General features: G+C 39.3%; 1 protein-coding gene across 1 annotated transcript in view; it reads left to right on the top strand.

Annotated features, from left to right (window-relative positions):
- Positions 1-19,630: 19,630 nt before the first annotated feature.
- LOC145269233 (merlin-like) overlaps positions 19,631-21,763 on the top strand; it is an 87,821-nt gene continuing 85,688 nt past the window's right edge. Inside the window, exon 1 of the mRNA XM_080124854.1 lies at positions 19,631-20,016. Within this exon, the coding sequence (XP_079980980.1) occupies positions 19,915-20,016 (102 nt within the window). The 5' untranslated portion in view covers positions 19,631-19,914. The remainder of the gene's footprint in view (positions 20,017-21,763) is intronic.

Here is a 21,763-nt window from a genome sequence, read left to right as displayed (position 1 = left end):
AACCCGTAGTTGGGACCCTAACAGGTACTACCACTCCGGGTCAGAGTGGACCTGGGAGCAATGGTAATTAAAGGGCGGCTCCACACTCCCTAAAGCCCACAAGCTGGGGCCTCACCACTAGATATAGTTTAAGGTCATATCCAGGATCCCCATTGAGGGACTTTTACCCTCTGCAGGGGGGGGGGGCAGTCGGCGTATTCTAATGCCCCACCGACAGGGCCAGATAATATTTTGGAAATTAATTATTGATAAGGATAGCATTGAATAAAATACGCAAGTAGTGAAATTGTTTTACCAAAATCAGGGGTCAATTTTGGTGACAACATTATCTCTCACTATGGCAATGTCAAATAGCCACCAGGTTCCCCAGACTTGACTATCCCCCACTTTTTCTTGTGGGGGATATCTTAAAGAAAGAGTCTATGTTAACAAACCCCAAATCCTGCAAGAATTGAAGGAAAGCATCAGGAACGAAATAAGGGAGTTAAAAATCAGGAGTCAATTTCAAATGGTATACTATCATGTTCTGCTATCTCCGATTAAATTTCAAGATTGGGAAAAAAAAAAAAAAAACAGTCGATTGATGCCTCCTTTCAGTCTCAAGAGACAATGGATATTCCTTTTTTTTTTTTTCATTTTTCTCAAACTTTTTCTTCTAGGGGATGGGACATCCAACCAGATGTCTGACATTTACCCCTATTTTAGTGAGTCCAACCAAGAGATCTTTTCAGGATTCTAGCCGTCCCTTTCAGTGCAATCGTTTGTATTTCACTTGCACTTGGTTCACCGGGTATGCTTGCTATGTACTTTTTAAAGTTCTTTTTCATAAGCCCAGTTGCTCCTATGATGACTGGTATAATTGAAACGTCTTTTAATTTCCAATTTCGTTTCATATCATACATAATTCCTTGATACTTTGTTATCTTTTCCCTCTCAACTCTGTTAAGCCCTGTATCATTGGGTACACTGACCTCTATTACGGTCGCTTTTTTGTTTGCTCTGTCCCAAATCACTATATCTGGTTTAACAGCTGCATTTTCTAGATATGTAGCAGTAGGGATTATGTAGTCATAGTGAATAGTGTAGTTGTCATTCCCAACTGTTCGTTCGGGTATATGTTCCCAGGATTTTTTACTACACTGAATGTTGAGTTTCTTACATATCTTCCAGTGAAGGTATTTGCAAACTCCGTTATGGCGATCTGTATAATAACCATCTCCAAGTAGGACTTTGCAACCAGAAATCAGGTGGCCCACACTCTCAACCTCAGTGCTACAGAACCTGCATTTATTATTGTTGCTTAGACCCTGTATGGCAAGAAAAACCAGTCGATTGATGCCTCCTTTCAGTCTCAAGAGACAATGGATACTCCCTGTATGGGTAGCTGTGTGTGTAATTATGTGGCAAGTGTTGCGCAATCACCAACCTATCCTCTCCTGAATCGGCATTGCTTGAGTTAAATGTCCAAAAAGTCACTAAAGGGTTGGAAATCTTTGTCATTTTACCATTAATAATTATTTTTTTTCTCTATTTCAAATATTTTACAGATAATATTTTCGAAATTAATTATAGATAGATATAGCATTGAACAATGTATGAAAGTTGTGAAATTGTTTTACCAAAATTAGGCAATGCTTTGACGACAACATTATCTCTCGATATGGCAATGTCAAATGGCCACCACGTTCCCCAGACTTGACTAGCCCCGACTTTTTCTTGTGGAGATATCTTTAAAAAAAAAGAGTCCATGTTAACAAACTCCAAACCCTGCAAGAATTGAAGGAAAACATCAGGAACGAAATAACAGAGTTAAATCGCAATCCAGAGATTCTGCAATCTGTCATGAATAATGTTTTGGAAAGAGCACAAATATGCAAAGCTTAAAATGGGCAACATTTAAAAGACATTATCTATAAATATAAAAGCGAAAATGTATGTATGTGTGTTCACTTTTTCTGTGTGTCTACAAAAGGCTTCTTTCAGAGAAGCGGTCGCTCGCTTCACACCTTTTTAAAACTTTTTATATCACATATAAATCGTAATATCTTACAGTTAACAACGAAGCTCGCCTGTCTATTTAATTTGCTCGATTTCTGGAAGATAAATATTCAATATTTGTCGCTCACCGCATGTGGGTTAGTCTTTTTCCTATAACATCTTGGGGGGGGGAAGCGTTCAGCAGTAAATTAAATCCCGCAGTCAAACTTGACCTCATTAACTCATTAAAACGAGCACTTGCTAAATCCAAGTCATTAAATAAATTCAAACGTGTTTCCGTAAGCATGTCGTGGTGGGGCAATGGTTAACGTCGCATGTTTTTTTTTTCACACTTTAATTTACAACTTTGCCTGAAGGGTTCGGGTTCGATCCTCATACTTACTTTTTTTTTTACCCCCCCCCCCACACACACACCTCCAAACATCCGGGCAACGCCGGGTACCCCTCGCTAGGTTTTTATAAATAAAAGATAGTTTGAATTTTGCATATTTTTTTTAATTTCCCAATGACTTAGTCAAATTGTGTTAAAATTACAGAAAGATGTCATGAAAAATAAAGAATCTATTTAAGTTCCAAACCCTTCAGTGACTTTTTGGACACACATTAGTACCTGTTGATGTACAATTCCGTGTTCCATGACATAAATTAAAGAAAACAAATACCGGGCTTATTTATGTACAAATAAGTAAAAAGTAGTTACACATTTTTTATAAAGACAGTACCTCTTGGTGGAAAATATATAAGACAATCTGTGTGAGTGTGTGTGCGTGTGTGTCAGTATTGACATTACATATTTTGTTTAATGTTGGTACAGGGGTAATTCATAGATTGTAGTGTTCATTCATGATTTTGCAACGTTTAGCTTACCTCTGTAAGACTGGATTAGTATGCAGTAGTTCGTTTCATTATAGAGTCAGTTTGCATGTGTAAATAAAACTCGGAACGCGTGGTGTGCCGTCCGTCACTGTCGCGTGTCACAGGTAAAAGAGAAAGAAAGAAAGAGAGAGAGAGACGGAAAAGGAAGAAGGGAAGTGGGTGTAAACGCCAGTCTGCCAGAGGCGAGGTCAAAAGGGGCAATAACTGCCTATTCTTTCCTTAAAAAAAACTGTGTCTGTTCAAAACCCTCCAGTGACTTTTTGAACATCCTGTATGTGACTCAATTTTACTCTTGTGAAGTGTGTGACCATTTATGTCTGAAAAATCCAAGTGATTAATATGAGAACTTTAATAATACGAAAGTATTACAAAAATATGCTTGAAAAGTAAATAATAAAAAAAAGGGAAAGTCATATATGCACATAGTCTTTTCATAAATCAAGTTTACTGATACATATGAAAAGAACACACTTAGTAAAATCCTTGTGTCTGTAATGATGATTTGAATTATCAAAGTCATGTGATATTGTGTCCCACTTGGATATACTAGGATGATTTGTGATAAAATAAATCTGTTTAAAGATGTTATTAAAAAAGCTATTTGAACAATAACAATCCGTGATGTCATAAAAAAAAGGAAACCACAATATACATATGATAATGCGCCCAACTCGTGTCTACTCTGATGCTTTAAAATATTACGTGATGATAAATTAACCCTGGGACCAAAATGAGTGAAACACATAAATCTACTCTCTCACTAGCACATAATGCTCTTCTGGCATAAAACACCAGTTGTTGATTAACACAACTATTATTGCGGCCCATAATAAAAGTAAATTTAAGCATTGCTTGGATTGATTAGCAATTCCCGTATCAAATGTGTCGCACTCGTGATACTACGATTCTTTCAAAATCTATACTCCTGAAAAAATTTTTATGTATTAATATTCATATTAAAAACCCTCTTTTCTATTTATTTCAAAAGAAAATACAACTTTGTTATATACGGATTATGGAATTGTATTCATCTGCAAAAGATCTAGCTAATTCATTTTAATATATTCCCTATTTGTTTTTTCACTTTTCTTATGGGATGATCATCTTTAGTTATGTGTAATTATATTCATGCAGATATTCTACATGATTTATACTTGCGTAGTATTTGTGTAAAAAGGTTATAGTAAGCACAAACATCTTTCTATATATATTTATGTGCGCGTATATATTTTTGTTTAAAAAATTTTGCCTACCAAACTCCTCTGTCAGGTTTTGGTCTACAGACATGAAACTTAATATATAGGGTATTTGAACCCATGTGAAACTTTATATTTGGGTTTTAGCCCGGGGGAAAATTGGTGCAAAAGTGTGAAAATTGAAAAATTGGAATTTGCCAGGCGAGGGTTGAATGATGGTATTACAAATATGCATGTGTAACGTAATAGCTATTAGTTCATGTTTTAATTTTAAGCCTTGCATCAAAAGCTCAGGCATTAAAGTTAGAGGAAAAAGTAAATCTTAGGCTAAACATTTTGGTTTTGATTCTCGATGGTGGTGCATGAGTAATTCTTTTTTTAAACTTTTTAATCATTACTATATATTGGTCCAATATAATCTATAATATAAATCTCACCTGTCTTTTTAAATGCATGTATGTATGTATGTATGTATGTATGTATGTATGTATGTTTTGTTTTTTTTGTTCTGTGGTCTGTAAATTGAGTGGAGGCCTGAAGCGTCATATGAGCGTCCACAGTAGAGCAGCACCAGTTGGCATCCCTCAATCTCAGTTTAAGTGTGACTTTTGCAACAGACTGTGTAAGAGCAGGGCTGGTCTGAAGAGCCACCTTCGCTCCAGAAAATAAGAATTGATGCATCTTGATCACATCTCCACATGTATATATGTATGTGTGTATAAGTGTATATATGTGCATATAATTTAAAAAAAAAAGAAGATATTTCAAAAATACATGAAAATAAATGAGTAATCAACAATAAAGCAAGGGAAAGATGGTCTTCTTCTGTCAAGAAGTGACAATCACCATGTATGTATGTATGTATGTATGCATGTATGTCTGCCTAAAACTTTCAACAGACGATGGATTTTCATGAGATCGGTATCATTTTGAAGCTCGACGACAAATATTAAAAAATTGTCCAAAAACATTGATTCCTTCACCCTCAACTGGGCACTTTTCTACAAGGAGGGGTCGCTTTTATCGCCAATATTTTCGAAAGTTGTCCGCTCTTTTCAATTTTCTAGCCTTCATTTAAACCTACGTCACTTCTGGTTTGGCGGTGTTCGTAACAGCAAAGACATCATCACGTTTTTTTCACATTCTTTTCCTCCTTCGTGGTACGGGTTCGAGCCTGCCTGCCTACAACCTCTTTTATTTTTTTTGCTAAACACACACCTCCAAACACCCGGGCAACGCCGAGCACCCATGCTAGTATAATATTAAATACGAAATCTGCATTAATCAAAATATCATAGTTAAGCGTATTTTACAATGCCAGGCAACCTGCTAGTGATGAGATAAAAGTGTAACATTGTGCATATGAGTGCGTGGAAAAAATATCAGCTGCAGCAAAGGATAGCTGGCTTGCAAATGTTACATAAGAAGGGCTGTCCTCTTCTCATGTAAGTAAGAAGGGAGAATAGATTTTTTTTTTTACACAGGCATCACAACATTATCAAGGCCAAGAGGCCACTCAAGGATAAGGGTTAAAGAGTGTACAGTAGAAATTGGACAATATAGCAATCATTAGTAATGAAAATTCGGTAAATTTGATAACTTATATGGAACGGCTCATTAAGAACTTATTTACGTTAGACTTGAACGCAACCATATTGTAGTCAGCCGGAAAGCAGGAAAACGGAAGACAATTCCAAAAGCAAGAATCGAGACCTGTAGGCAAGTGTTAGTAGATAATGGATAAATTGAAATCCTAGGAATGCAGTCGATTGTTAATTCTTTTAGAAATAACTAAATATTATTTATGTCAGAGATAGAGCGATTGCCCATTCTTTTAAAAATAACTGGATGTTAAAAATGTCAGTTAAAAGAATGGACAATGCGAGTTTATAAATTAAAAATAGTTTAAATGATACAATTTAATTTACGGATTTCGTTTGTTTATCAGAGGTGTGTTAGATAAATGTGCCAAAGACACGGGTAAATAGAAACGTTATAAACTCATGTTGATGGACATCATAAACAAGGGAGATTCTCAATATATTGAAACAGGGTTCGAAGTTATGGCAGATAATCAGAGATAATCACATAGAATCACACTGACAGCCAGGGAGAGAGGGTCAGAGAGTGAAGCTGATACCCTTAAAGGCGAAAGGCAGAAGAGAGACCATGTAACTATGCAAGTTTGAATTCCTGACATCATCAATCGGCTGGCAGATGAATAAAGAAATCGTATAATATTTTGTCTTCGTGTTGTCATTCCACCTACTGAAAGTTAAATCTGTTCGTCCTATCATCATCTTTAATGAACTTTGTTTAACTCTCCTCTCAAGTAACAAATAGGTTAAATGCTACAATTTAATTTACGGATTTCTTTTGTTTATCAGAGGTGCGTAAATACATGTGCAAGGGCACGCGTGAATTGATTGAAACATGATAAAGTCACACTGGGACCACACCTCTGACGTCATAACAAAGGAGATTCTCAATATATTGAGATGGGGTTCAAAGTTAGAAGGAGAGAATCAGACAATCGCAGTCACAGTCAAAGACGAGAGTCAGACAGCGACTTAGTGAGAGCTGATGCCGTTAGAGGCAAAGGGGGAGGGATCATGTAGCTATACAAGCTTGAATTCCTGTCACCAATTGGCCAGTTGATTAATAAAGAAATCGTCTAATATTTTGTAACTATTTGTCTTTGTGTTGTCATTCCATCAACTGAAAGGTAAATGTGTTTGTCTATCATCTTCTTTAATGAACTTTGTATAACCCCCTTCCACCATAATGTGTCCCCACCATCATCAATAATGTATCTCCCCTCTTCTGTGTTAGCAAGAACAGCATAAATGTCCCAGCTCCATATTAATAATATGATAAAAGAAGTATCAACAAATGTGGCAACAGTACTCCTATGATGCCTTGATAGAGTTCAAACTTTCACAAGAAACACCCGTCTAGCAGAAAACACTATCACTAATTTCCCCCACTCTTTATCTGTGCCTAAACCTAAACGTAGATTCCATGAGCAAAGCTTCTTTCTTAGAACTGCACGCCTATCGAATTGTCTTCCGTTTTTCCTGCGTTCCGGCTGACTACAATATGGTTGTCTTCAAGTCTAATGTAAACAAGTTTTTGATGAGCCGTTCCCTATAAGTTAACAAATTCACCGAATCTCCATTGCTAACGGTTGCTATATTGTTCAATTCCCACTGTACACTCTTTAACCCTTATCCTCGAGTGGCCTCATGGCCTTGATAAGTGGTGATGCCTATGTAAAAAAAAAAAATCGTCACAGTCATCATGATGTACTAAAGAATATAATGTCTCTCTCTGTCTTTATCGTCCCTGTTCAGAGTCCCCGTTATATGTTGTTCTAATATGAACCCCTGTCATCCTTCCAATATGAATCCCCGCTACACAACACAAAAAGATTAGCAGCAGCAGTAGCCGAATAAAGCAAATATGCAAATGTGCGCAAGAAGTAGAAGGGGGGGGGAAGACACCATGTGCTTGGAGCAGAAGCAAAGTGCAATGTCAAAGAAAATGGGCATGTAAAGTCCAGGATGTGAATAGGCTGTGACCGGCTTGTGGTCAGAGGAAGGGGGAAACACGAGCCAAGCTAGATGGACATGTGGCAGCAAGAGACTTAAAAATTAAATGGTGTTGAGACGCGAGAAGAACGTGTGATAAAAATGTTTCTTAAAAAACAAAAAAAAATGCAGACCCAGATTTTTATTTATTTATTTTAATTGTTTGCGTGTAACGGCAACATTATAAATAGGGCTGTGACAACAGCATATTCTTTTCATTGTTTTGGCTCTCGAGTATATACCCGTTGATATCTTATATGTTTTTATATAGACTGATGTGGTTCTTGGTTGATTGACTGTATCTTACTGTGTAGTGAAGCCAAGACTACTACTACTACTACTACTACTACTACTACTACTACTACTATTACTACCATTACAGTATACTCTCGCCATTTCTGTTTCTCTCTATCTTTCCCTTTTCCTTCCTTCATTTCTTTTCTCTCGATGCGACCAGAGGTTTTAGCCAATCAAGACGGAGAGACAAGTTGTTCTATGAGTGATTACACACAAAATGAAAAATCCCGAACTTTCTATGACCTCATACAACTTAGAGGCTTACTGTAACCTTGGATGATGAAACGTATATAAAAACCATTTCTTTTTGAAATACCTTGTTTTTATTTTTGTTATTATTATCACCAAGTCTGTTTCAAGACCATTTCGAAACTCCCGTCTTCTTATTAATTTTGCCGACTACCTGAGAGGGGGACCCGCTGAACTGTGCTGGATATGTACTTGAGAGTCAAAAGAATGAAAAGAATATCCTGTTGTCACAACCCTAGTAATAAATGGCCTCAATATTACAAAGAAATAAAGAAAAATGTGTATGATGTATGTACTCGTGACAAAGTGAAAATATCATATTCCAAAAATCATATAAATTGATCAAGTAGTTTTATTTTTAAATAAGAAAATCAAATTTTAGGAATAACTAATCATTTTGAAAAAAATTTTTTTTTTAAAGAGAGGGAGATAATTCATACTTACTAGAAGATTTAATGGTTAGAAATGTTACATGATAAGGGCTGTCCCCTTTTCATGTAAGTATAAAAATAAAGAGATTTAGTTAAAATGAAAATGAAATAGAATAGACGAAATTCGAACCTCGTAATTTAGGTTTAGAAATAGATTACGAGAGAGAATTAGCAAATGGAATGTAAAAAACAAACTATTGTTTAGCTTAGAGATAAAATAGTTTTAAGAAAAGAATGTGCATTGTCAATTCTGTTATGAAATTAAATTGAAGGAATGCAACTATAAGATAATTTAATAAACATGTTTTTAACATATTGGAAATATAGGTTACTGGGAATATAGGTTAAAATTCCTTTTGTAAACAAAGGAAAAAGTTTTGGACACGCATTTCCAGAACACGTGAAAGAAGACACATGTTAATGTGTATGACGTCATGGAAAATGGGAAGTTCTCAATATAGTTAGAAACTTTAGAGTTAAGCGGAGAGAGTCTGAGAGAGTCTGAGAGAGAGTCCGAGGACGAGAGACGACAGTCTGGGGTCCAGACATGGGAGTCAAACATCTGGAAGCAAGACGGTCACCTTTGAAATATAGAATGTAAAACTTTGAATTCTTGACTAAGAAAACCACGGCCGGTCGGAAGAAGAAATGAATCCATCTTGTGTTTTTATAAACGTCATCTTTGTGTTGTAATTCTACCAAAAAGGTAAAGCGAAAATTGTCATTATATGTCTTGTATATCATGTGTTTTAAAATGTCTTTACATACACAATGTGAACTCTACATCTCATATCTACACTTCTAAGTACGAACATTTTATATATATATGAATCTCATCATAACACGAACACAGAACGCAACAACATCTCACTAAGTCTCTCAGCAACACCTCTTAATAAGACTTCCCAACAACAAGAATAACAAAAAGAACAATAAAAATAACAATATATATAACAAAAGAAATGTTTTTAAAAAAATACACTTTTTAATTACGTTTATGAGTTTCTGAATGAAGGTATTTGAAAGAAAGAAAGAAAGAAAGAAGAAAAAAATCTACATCTCATATCATCTACACTTCTAAGTACAAACATTTTATATATATGAATCTCTTCATAACACGAACACAGAACGCAACATTCCTCTTAATAAGACTCTAAGACTCACACTATTAATAAGACCTAAAAATAACAACAAGAGATACGAACAATAACAATAATACTAATAATGAACTATACAACAGAAAGACCAGACGATCTGTCGAACGCAAGCGTAATAAAATGAAATCCCATGCAGCAAACATTTGATAATAATTTAAGATTTAATGCTTAAATATACAACTCATCAATACAGCTAGAAAAACAACTACCTCAAGCCAGGATCGAAACTCAACCGCCCAAACGATGGTCAGCACTTCTAACCGTTACACTATTTCACTGCTGCTATATTGGATAGTGAATTACCAATGTTTTGACATTGTCCAAACGCCTAAGCTCAATTTATATACGAAAGGCAATAATAGAAACAGGAGTTATAAATGCTCCTTTTACCTCAAGCCAGGATCGAAACTCAACCGGCCAAACGATGGTCAGCGCTTCTAACCGTTACACTATTCGACTGCTGCTGTATTGGATAGTGAATTACCAATGTTTTGACATTGTCCAAACGCCTAAGCTCAATTTATATACGAAAGGCAATAATAGAAACAGGAGTTATAAATGCTCCTTATACCTAGGCATTTCAAAGCCTAATGCTTCTCATCAGAAGAGCCGAAGAGCGCTGTTATAGATAAAGGGAAATGCAGCATCTAGCTTAGGATAGATTAGGAAGAAAATCTAGAATAAACATAAAACATAAGAAGAAGATAGATGAAGTATACAACATAAGTATGAAAGAAATACAAAGCAAAGAGTAGGGAGTTATTTTGAGGATAGAACTGTGAAAAAGACCAGACGAGTGTGAGATCGTAGCCTGGGTGCCTGATGGGCGCAACAGCTAAGACGTCACGTTTTTTTTTTTCATGTTCTTTTCCTTCTTCGAGGTACGTGTTCAAGTCTGCCTGCCTGCCTACTACCACTTTTTTTTGTTTTTTGCTCAACACACACCTCCAAACACCCAGGAAACGGCGGGCACCCAGGTTAGTAGCATATAAGAGGAAGAAAAAGAAAAAGAAAAAGAAAAAGAAAAAGGAAAAAGACAGTTTAGTATTTATAAAATAAAAAACAATTCATCATCACCATATTCAGCTTAATGTCTGTTTTATAAGCCAGCCATTGACAAGTACTAAATGTTAAATATAAGAAAAAGAAAAAGAAAAAAAAAATGTCCAATTTCCTGAAGATGAACATTTTATTAATCCAAAATTTGAAAGAAAAAAAATGTCAACTTTATTTTTAATAAATAGCATTATTTATTAAAAATAATTTTGCACTCGTCTGGTCTTTCTAACCGTTAAATCTTAAATTGTTCCTATTTCCACGAGGGCAAAGTTAGATACAAGGTCAATTTTTAATGTGGGGAAAATCCCCCCCCCCCGAAAAGGGGCACTCTGGATAGGAACAAAAATAAAATCATTTCAGTCTAGAATGACTTCTCCTCCACTGACAGAGGACAGGAAAGGTTAAGTGTAGTATCAGAACAGATAGTATTTATTTGCTCCCCCACCGAGCAAATTAGGAACAAGGCCAATTTTTAATGTGAGGAGTGAAGGGAGGGGGAAGGGAAAAGGGGACCAGTTCCCGAGAGGTGGGAAATGGGAGCTGGTTAAAGGTCAGGCATGTGGGGTTGCCCCCACATCTGGTCTTTGCTAGTCATAGCTAGTCATAGCTTGCAGCATCTGCCGGAACAGATGGTATTTATTTGCTCCCCCACCGAGCAAATTAGGCACAAGGCCGATTTTTAATGTGAGGAGTGAAGGGAGGGGGAAGGGAAAAGGGGACCAGCTCCCGAGAGGTGGGAAATGGGAGCTGGTTAAAGGTCAGGCATGTGAGGTTGCCCCCAAATCTGGTCTTTGCTAGTCATAGCTTGCAGTATCTGCCGGAACAGATTGTATTTATTTGCTCCCCCACCGAGCAAATTAGGCACAAGGCCGATTTTTAATGTGAGGAGTGAAGGGAGGGGGAAGGGGAAAAGGGGACCAGCTCCCGAGAGGTGGGAAATGGGAGCTGGTTAAAGGTCAGGCATGTGGGGTTGCCCCCACATCTGGTCTTTGCTAGTCATAGCTAGTCATAGCTAGTCATAGCTTGCAGTATCTGCCGGAACAGATGGTATTTATTTGCTCCCCCACCGAGCAAATTAGGCACAAGGCCGATTTTTAATGTGAGGAGTGAAGGGACGGGGGAAGGGAAAAAGGGGACCAGCTCCCGAGAGGTGGGAAATGGGAGCTGGTTAATGGTCAGGCATGTGGGGTTGCCCCCACCCCCACATCTGGTCTTTGCTAGTCATAGCTATTCCTAGCTAGTCATAGCTTGCAGTATCTGCCGGAACAGATGGTATTTATTTGCTCCCCCACCGAGCAAATTAGGCACAAGGCCGATTTTTAATGTGAGGAGTGAAGGGAGGGGGAAGGGGAAAAGGGGACCAGCTCCCGAGAGGTGGGAAATGGGAGCTGGTTAAAGGTCAGGCATGTGGGGTTGCCCCCACATCTGGTCTTTGCTAGTCATAGCTAGTCATAGCTTGCAGTATCTGCCGGAACAGATGGTATTTATTTGCTCCCCCACCGAGCAAATTAGGCACAAGGCCGATTTTTAATGTGAGGAGTGAAGGGAGGGGGAAGGGAAAAAGGGGACCAGCTCCCGAGAGGTGGGAAATGGGAGCTGGTTAATTGTCAGGCATGTGGGGTTGCCCCCACATCTGGTCTTTGCTAGTCATAGCTAGTCCTAGCTAGTCATAGCTTGCAGTATCTGCCGGAACAGATGGTATTTATTTGCTCCCCCACTGAGCAAATTAGGCACAAGGCCGTTTTTAATGTGAGGTAGAAACCAGCTCCCCTAAAAGTAGGCAAAAAGGGGGCACTCTGGTTACCAAAAAATAATCATTGTCCCAGTATAGAGGGTTTCCCCTCCATTGACTGGTACAAATTATCTTAAGTGCAGCATCTGCCGGAACAGATGGTATTTATTTGCTCCCCCACCGAGCAAATTAGGCACAAGGCCAATTTTTAATGTGAGGAGTGAAGGGAGGGGGAAGGGAAAAAGGGGACCAGCTCCCGAGAGGTGGGAAATGGGAGCTGGTTAAAGGTCAGGCATGTGGGGTTGCCCCCACATCTGGTCTTTGCTAGTCATAGCTAGTCATAGCTAGTCATAGCTTGCAGTATCTGCCAGAACAGATGGTGTTTATTTGCTCCCCCACTGAGCAAATTAGGTACAAGGCCGTTTTTAATGTGAGGTAAAAACCAGCTCCCCTAAAAGTAGGCAAAAAGGGGGCACTCTGGTTACCAAAAATAATAATTGTCCCAGTATAGAGGGTTTCCCCTCCATTGACTGGTACAAATTATCTTAAGTGCAGCATCTGCCGGAACAGATGGTATTTATTTGCTCCCCCACCGAGCAAATTAGGCACAAGGCCGATTTTTAATGTGAGGAGTGAAGGGAGGGGGAAGGGAAAAAGGGGACCAGCTCCCGAGAGGTGGGAAATGGGAGCTGGTTAAAGGTCAGGCATGTGGGGTTGCCCCCACATCTGGTCTTTGCTAGTCATAGCTAGTCATAGCTTGCAGTATCTGCCGGAACAGATACTACACTTTGATCTTGGCCCGAAGGCCACGGAGGTGGCCTAGTCGTGACCACTGGTATTTATTTGCTCCCCCACTGAGCAAATTAGGCACAAGGCCAATTTTTAATGTGAGGAGTGAAGGGAGGGGGAAGGGAAAAGGAGGACCAGCTCCTGAGAGGTGGGAAATGGGAGCTGGTTAAAGGTCAGGTATGTAGGGTTGCCCCCACATCTGGTCTTTGCTTGTAGTATCTGCCGGAACAGATGGTATTTATGGTATTTATTTGCTCCCCCACTGAGCAAATTAGGCACAAGGCCGTTTTTAATGTGAGGTAAAAACCAGCTCCCCTAAAAATAGGCAAAAAGGGGGCACTCTGGTTACCAAAAATAATAATTGTCCCAGTATAGAGGGTTTCCCCTCCATTGACTGGTACAAATTATCTTAAGTGCAGCATCTGCTGGAACAGATGGTGTTTATTTGCTCCCCCACTGAGCAAATTAGGCACAAGGCCGTTTTTAATGTGAGGTTAAAACCAGCTCCCCTAAAAGTAGGCAAAAAGGGGGCACTCTGGTTACCAAAAATAATAATTGTCCCAGTATAGAGGGTTTCCCCTCCATTGACTGGTACAAACCATCTTAAGTGCAGCATCTGTCGGAACAGATGGTATTTATTTTCTCCCCCACCGAGCAAATTGGGCACAAGGTCGATTTTTAATGTGAGGAGTGAAGGGAGGGGGAAGGGAAAAAGGAGACCAGCTCCCGAGAGGTGGGAAATGGGAGCTGGTTAAAGGTCAGGCATGTGGGGTTGCCCCCACATCTGGTCTTTGCTAGTCATAGCTAGTCATAGCTAGTCATAGCTTGCAGTATCTGTCGGAACAGATGGTGTTTATTTGCTCCCCCACTGAGCAAATTAGGCACAAGGCCGTTTTTAATGTGAGGTAAAAACCAGCTCCCCTTAAAGTAGGCAAAAAGGGGGCACTCTGGTTACCAAAAATAATAATTGTCCCAGTATAGAGGGCTTCCCCTCCATTGACTGGTACAAATTATCTTAAGTGCAGTATCTGTCGGAACAGATAGTATTTATCTGCTTCCCCACCGAGCAAACTAGGCACAAGGCCGATTTTTAAAGTGAGGAGTGAAGGGGAAATGGGGACCAACTCCCCGGGGAGTAGGGGAGCTGGATAGTGACAATTGGTATGAAGGGTTGCCCCTACATTGACCAAGGTCTTATATGTGGAGTTGCCCCCACATATGGTCTTTGCTTGCAGTATCTGTCGGAACAGATGGTATTTATTTGCTCCCCCACTGAGCAAATTAGGCACAAGTCCGCTTTTAATGTGAGGTAAAAACCAGCTCCCCTAAAAGTAGGCAAAAAGGGGCACTCTGGTTACCAAAAATAATAATTGTCCCAGTATAGAGGGTTTCCCCTCCATTGACTGGTACAAATTATCTTAAGTGCAGTATCTGCCGGAACAGATGGTATTTATTTGCTCCCCCACCGAGCAAATTAGGCACAAGGCCAATTTTTAATGTGAGGAGTGAAGGGAGGGGGAAGGGAAAAAGGGGACCAGCTCCCGAGAGGTGGGAAATGGGAGCTGGTTAATGGTCAGGAATGTGGGGTTGCCCCCACATCTGGTCTTTGCTAGTCATAGCTAGTCATAGCTTGCAGTATCTGCCGGAACAGATACTACACTTTGATCTTGGCCCGAAGGCCACGGAGGTGGCCTAGTCGTGACCACTGGTATTTATTTGCTCCCCCACTGAGCAAATTAGGCACAAGGCCAATTTTTAATGTGAGGAGTGAAGGGAGGGGGAAGGGAAAAGGAGGACCAGCTCCTGAGAGGTGGGAAATGGGAGCTGGTTAAAGGTCAGGTATGTAGGGTTGCCCCCACATCTGGTCTTTGCTTGTAGTATCTGCCGGAACAGATGGTATTTATGGTATTTATTTGCTCCCCCACTGAGCAAATTAGGCACAAGGCCGTTTTTAATGTGAGGTAGAAACCAGCTCCCCTAAAAGTAGGCAAAAAGGGGGCACTCTGGTTACCAAAAAATAATCATTGTCCCAGTATAGAGGGTTTCCCCTCCATTGACTGGTACAAATTATCTTAAGTGCAGCATCTGCCGGAACAGATGGTATTTATTTGCTCCCCCACCGAGCAAATTAGGCACAAGGCCAATTTTTAATGTGAGGAGTGAAGGGAGGGGGAAGGGAAAAAGGGGACCAGGTCCCGAGAGGTGGGAAATGGGAGCTGGTTAAAGGTCAGGCATGTGGGGTTGCCCCCACATCTGGTCTTTGCTAGTCATAGCTAGTCATAGCTAGTCATAGCTTGCAGTATCTGCCAGAACAGATGGTGTTTATTTGCTCCCCCACTGAGCAAATTAGGTACAAGGCCGTTTTTAATGTGAGGTAAAAACCAGCTCCCCTAAAAGTAGGCAAAAAGGGGGCACTCTGGTTACCAAAAATAATAATTGTCCCAGTATAGAGGGTTTCCCCTCCATTGACTGGTACAAATTATCTTAAGTGCAGCATCTGCTGGAACAGATGGTATTTATTTGCTCCCCCACTGAGCAAATTAGGCACAAGGTCGTTTTTAATGTGAGGTAAAAACCAGCTCCCCTGAAAGTAGGCAAAAAGGGGGCACTCTCGTTACCAAAAATAATAATTGTCCCAGTATAGAGGGTTTCCCCTCCATTGACTGGTACAAATTATCTTAAGTGCAGCATCTGCTGGAACAGATGGTGTTTATTTGCTCCCCCACTGAGCAAATTAGGCACAAGGCCGTTTTTAATGTGAGGTAAAAACTAGCTCCCCTAAAAGTAGGCAAAAAGGGGGCACTCTGGTTACCAAAAATAATAATTGTCCCAGTATAGAGGGTTTCCCCTCCATTGACTGGTACAAATTATCTTAAGTGCAGCATCTGCCGGAACAGATGGTATTTATTTGCTCCCCCACCGAGCAAATTAGGCACAAGGCCGATTTTTAATGTGAGGAGTGAAGGGAGGAGGAAGGGAAAAAGGGGACCAGCTCCCGAGAGGTGGGAAATGGGAGCTGGTTAAAGGTCAGGCATGTGGGGTTGCCCCCACATCTGGTCTTTGCTAGTCATAGCTAGTCATAGCTTGCAGTATCTGCCGGAACAGATGGTGTTTATTTGCTCCCCCACTGAGCAAATTAGGCACAAGGCCGTTTTTAATGTGAGGTAAAAACCAGCTCCCCTTAAAGTAGGCAAAAAGGGGGCACTCTGGTTACCAAAAATAATAATTGTCCCAGTATAGAGGGTTTCCCCTCCATTGACTGGTACAAATTATCTTAAGTGCAGCATCTGCCGGAACAGATGGTATTTATTTGCTCCCCCACTGAGCAAATTAGGCACAAGGCCGTTTTTAATGTGAGGTAAAAACCAGCTCCCCTAAAAGTAGGCAAAAAGGGGGCACTCTGGTTACCAAAAATAATAATTGTCCCAGTATAGAGGGTTTCCCCTCCATTGACTGGTACAAATTATCTTAAGTGCAGCATCTGCTGGAACAGATGGTGTTTATTTGCTCCCCCACTGAGCAAATTAGGCACAAGGCCGTTTTTAATGTGAGGTTAAAACCAGCTCCCCTAAAAGTAGGCAAAAAGGGGGCACTCTGGTTACCAAAAATAATAATTGTCCCAGTATAGAGGGTTTCCCCTCCATTGACTGGTACAAACCATCTTAAGTGCAGCATCTGTCGGAACAGATGGTATTTATTTTCTCCCCCACCGAGCAAATTGGGCACAAGGCCGATTTTTAATGTGAGGAGTGAAGGGAGGGGGAAGGGAAAAAGGAGACCAGCTCCCGAGAGGTGGGAAATGGGAGCTGGTTAAAGGTCAGGCATGTGGGGTTGCCCCCACATCTGGTCTTTGCTAGTCATAGCTAGTCATAGCTAGTCATAGCTTGCAGTATCTGTCGGAACAGATGGTGTTTATTTGCTCCCCCACTGAGCAAATTAGGCACAAGGCCGTTTTTAATGTGAGGTAAAAACCAGCTCCCCTTAAAGTAGGCAAAAAGGGGGCACTCTGGTTACCAAAAATAATAATTGTCCCAGTATAGAGGGCTTCCCCTCCATTGACTGGTACAAATTATCTTAAGTGCAGTATCTGTCGGAACAGATGGTATTTATCTGCTTCCCCACCGAGCAAACTAGGCACAAGGCCGATTTTTAAAGTGAGGAGTGAAGGGGAAATGGGGACCAACTCCCCGGGGAGTAGGGGAGCTGGATAGTGACAATTGGTATGAAGGGTTGCCCCTACATTGACCAAGGTCTTATATGTGGAGTTGCCCCCACATATGGTCTTTGCTTGCAGTATCTGTCGGAACAGATGGTATTTATTTGCTCCCCCACTGAGCAAATTAGGCACAAGTCCGCTTTTAATGTGAGGTAAAAACCAGCTCCCCTAAAAGTAGGCAAAAAGGGGCACTCTGGTTACCAAAAATAATAATTGTCCCAGTATAGAGGGTTTCCCCTCCATTGACTGGTACAAATTATCTTAAGTGCAGTATCTGCCGGAACAGATGGTATTTATTTGCTCCCCCACCGAGCAAATTAGGCACAAGGCCAATTTTTAATGTGAGGAGTGAAGGGAGGGGGAAGGGAAAAAGGGGACCAGCTCCCGAGAGGTGGGAAATGGGAGCTGGTTAATGGTCAGGCATGTGGGGTTGCCCCCACATCTGGTCTTTGCTAGTCATAGCTAGTCATAGCTTGCAGCATCTGCCGGAACAGATACTACACTTTGATCTTGGCCCGAAGGCCACGGAGGTGGCCTAGTCGTGACCACTGGTATTTATTTGCTCCCCCACTGAGCAAATTAGGCACAAGGCCAATTTTTAATGTGAGGAGTGAAGGGAGGGGGAAGGGAAAAGGAGGACCAGCTCCTGAGAGGTGGGAAATGGGAGCTGGTTAAAGGTCAGGTATGTAGGGTTGCCCCCACATCTGGTCTTTGCTTGTAGTATCTGCCGGAACAGATGGTATTTATGGTATTTATTTGCTCCCCCACTGAGCAAATTAGGCACAAGGCCGTTTTTAATGTGAGGTAAAAACCAGCTCCCCTAAAAGTAGGCAAAAAGGGGGCACTCTGGTTACCAAAAATAATAATTGTCCCAGTATAGAGGGTTTCCCCTCCATTGACTGGTACAAATTATCTTAAGTGCAGCATCTGCCGGAACAGATACTACACTTTGATCTTGGCCAAAACGCCAAGCAATATTTATTAAAAACAATTTCATATTCATCTGGTCTTTCTGACCGTTAAATCTTAAATTCTTTCTACTTGCTTGCCTCCACACGAGGGCAGAGTTAAACACAAAGTCGGTTTTTAAGGTGGGAAAAATCCAGCTCCCCAAAAAGGGGCACTCTGGAGAGGAATAAAAATAAAAATTGCCTCAGTCTAGAAGGATTTCTCCCCCTGATTGACGGAGAACAAAAAAGGCAGTGGAGTATCACAACAGGTACTACACTCTGTCCACTTCACACTGGTCTTTCTGACCGTCAATTGTTCCTTTTTACTTGCCTCCCCACGAGGGCAGCGTTAGACACAAGGTCAGTTATTAATGAAGGAAAACTCCAGCTCCACTGACTGAGGACAGAAAATGTAAAGTGTAGCATCAGAACAGATACTACACTCTCTTCCTAGCCAAAAGGCCAAGCAATATTTATTAAAAACAATTTCACACTCGACTGGTCTTTCTGACCGTTAAATCTTAAATTGTTCCTTTTTTTACTTGCCTCCCCACGAGGTCGGCTATTATAATGTAGGAAAAATCCAGCTCCCCAAAAAGGAAAGATACTACACTTTGATCCTAGCCAAAAGGCCAAAATCGAGTGTTTCAAGCGGCAAACTCATTTTGATAACCTTATTTCTTCTTTTAAAATATGAAATGTGTACGCGAGAGTTATCTCTCCTTGAATTCGTTAAGTTGCAGGAATTCTTCCGTTTTGCCGCTAGGTGGCGCCAACGTCTCGCAGTAAATGAGAAAACAGGGATGAAGACGAAACTCCATCGGAAATATTTAGCCCCTCTTAGATTGTCCATCGATGGTGGCGTGTTCTTATTACCGGCCACACGACCACTGTCCACCAAATCCTCTATCCAATGTCCACTTTAAAATTGGACAACTTAAGGAGTATCTTCCTTCTGGCAACCGCATGCTTTTCTTTGCTATGACAAACTTCCCTTCAAGTTTCAAACTTTTTGTCATAAAACAGAAAGTTTGACAGTTTCGACTTTAAAAAAAAAAATATTTAACGTATTTAAAAAAAGAAAAAATTATTTTTCTTTCTTTTTTTTTTCTGAGTTTAAATTTAATACTTAATTTATATTTATATTAACTTAGATTTACAAAAAAAAACATAGAAAAAAAAAACAACAACAAACTTTTAGAAAGTTATCCCTCTCCACCTGTAGCTTTTTTTTCTTTTTTTTTCTTTTTTGTTGATTTTTAGAAAAAAAAAAAAAGTTAAAATCTGTGAATTGTTAAACAAATTTTGTTAAATAAATTAAATAAGTAATTTAAAGTTTTAGTTGTCTCCGAGGAAGCAAAGAATTCATTGAAGATGTCTTTAATTAAAAAGAAAGTGGCTTCTGTCTCGTCCGGATCGAAAACCTATCCTGTCCAAGTTGCAAGCATGGATGCAGAGCTTCAGTTTGACATTGAGGTAAGTATGGAGAAAATAAGTCAAATAAAACAAATATTAACAGAAAAAAAAAAAAAATACAAAATTACGTTAACATTTATGAGGTTGTATTACTGTACAATATAGATCCGAAAAAGTTGTCAAACAAAACAAAACAAATACACAAATAAATGTTATCAAAGGCAAAATAAATTACTTGTCTACCTAACTGGATATTTTTTTAGTGTTTTTATTTAATGTAACATGTTTATTCAGCTCGAAAAAACATACTGTTTACCGATGTATTGTAAAACTCAAAATGGCGCCGAACTCTCTGATGAACACGGCAAGTTTGGATAAATGAGTTAAAAATAAAAAATACTGTTAGAAACTTGCTCAATATATGTTACCGTGACATAGGCTTACATATATTCGGTGGGCTTTTAACAGTATTTGGTATAATTTTTTTATTTTTAACTCATTTTCCCAAACTTACCGTGTTCATCAGAGAGTTCGGCGCCATTTTGAATTTTCCAATACATCGGTAAACAGTATGTTTTGCGAGCTGAATAAACGTTTTTACATTAAATGAAAACACTAAAATATTATCCAGTCAGATAGAAAAGTAACTTATCTTGCTTTTGATAACATTTATTTGTTATATATTTGTTTTTTGACAACGTTTTCGAATCTGTGTATTATTTTTCTACCTAACTGAATAATTTTTTAGTGTTTTTATTTAATGTAACATGTTTATTCAGCTCGAAAAACATACGGTTGTATTTGAAAAATGCAAATGGCAGCGGACTGATGTTGAATACGTAAGTTTGGGAAAATGAGTTAAAAATAAAAGCCTATACAAAATACTGTTAAAAACCCACCGAATATTATGTCAGCCCATATGTCACGGTAACATATATTGAGTGAGTTTCTAACAGTATTTTATATATTTCTTTTAGTTTTAACTCGTTTTCCAAAACTTACGTATTCAACAGTAACACAGTCCGCCACTATTTGCATTTTTTTCAATACATCGGTAAACACTGTTTTTCGATCTGAATAAACATGTTACATTAAATAAAAACACTAAAAAGACATCCAGTTAGGTAGAAAAGTAAGTTATCTTGCCTTTTGATAACATTTATTTGTTATATATTTGTTTTTTGACTTTCGAATGTACAAACCCGAAAAAACAAAATAGACAGAAAAGTACAAACTTACGATGACATTATTTTAGAAATGATTTGCGTAAAGTTCCAGCGTTTCCTTTTGCACTTACGTTACCGCGCGTTTTTTTTTTATTTTGGTATTTTTTTGGATTAGGTCCACCTCCGCAATTTTCTTTTAAATGACGACTTTTATAAGTTTTCTGCTATGCTGAATACGGAAATCGCATTGACATTTTAAGGCCCCGTCTCACGTTCGTATATAACAAAATATTTTTTTTTTCTTTTTTTAGATTTCGGTGTGCTAAAAACGAATCTAAAAATCGTCTCCGTCGCAAAAAAATAGTTTTCATGATATGAAGAAATTACTTTTTCGAAAAGTGGGTGATAACTTTTCCATGTAAATTTAACTTAAAAATAAGCACCCACTTTCTGGCCACCTGACAGAGGGGACATTTTTTGGCTAAAAAGATTTTGGTTTGATTTTTTATGCATGGTATTGGTCAATACCAACTGAACTTTGGGACTGTTTTCCATTTCACAGCCTAGCCTTTGTTTATGCTATGCGTGAGCATAAACGAAGACTGTTAAATGTGCACTCGCGTACCAAACTGCCTTGTCAC

Source organism: Euprymna scolopes, chromosome 45 (assembly GCF_053919585.1).
Source record: "Euprymna scolopes isolate OS-2025 chromosome 45, ASM5391958v1, whole genome shotgun sequence".
NCBI lineage: Eukaryota > Metazoa > Mollusca > Cephalopoda > Sepiida > Sepiolidae > Euprymna > Euprymna scolopes.
The sequence above is the reverse complement of the archived record's forward strand: the minus strand, read 5'-3'. Positions and strand labels throughout refer to the sequence as shown.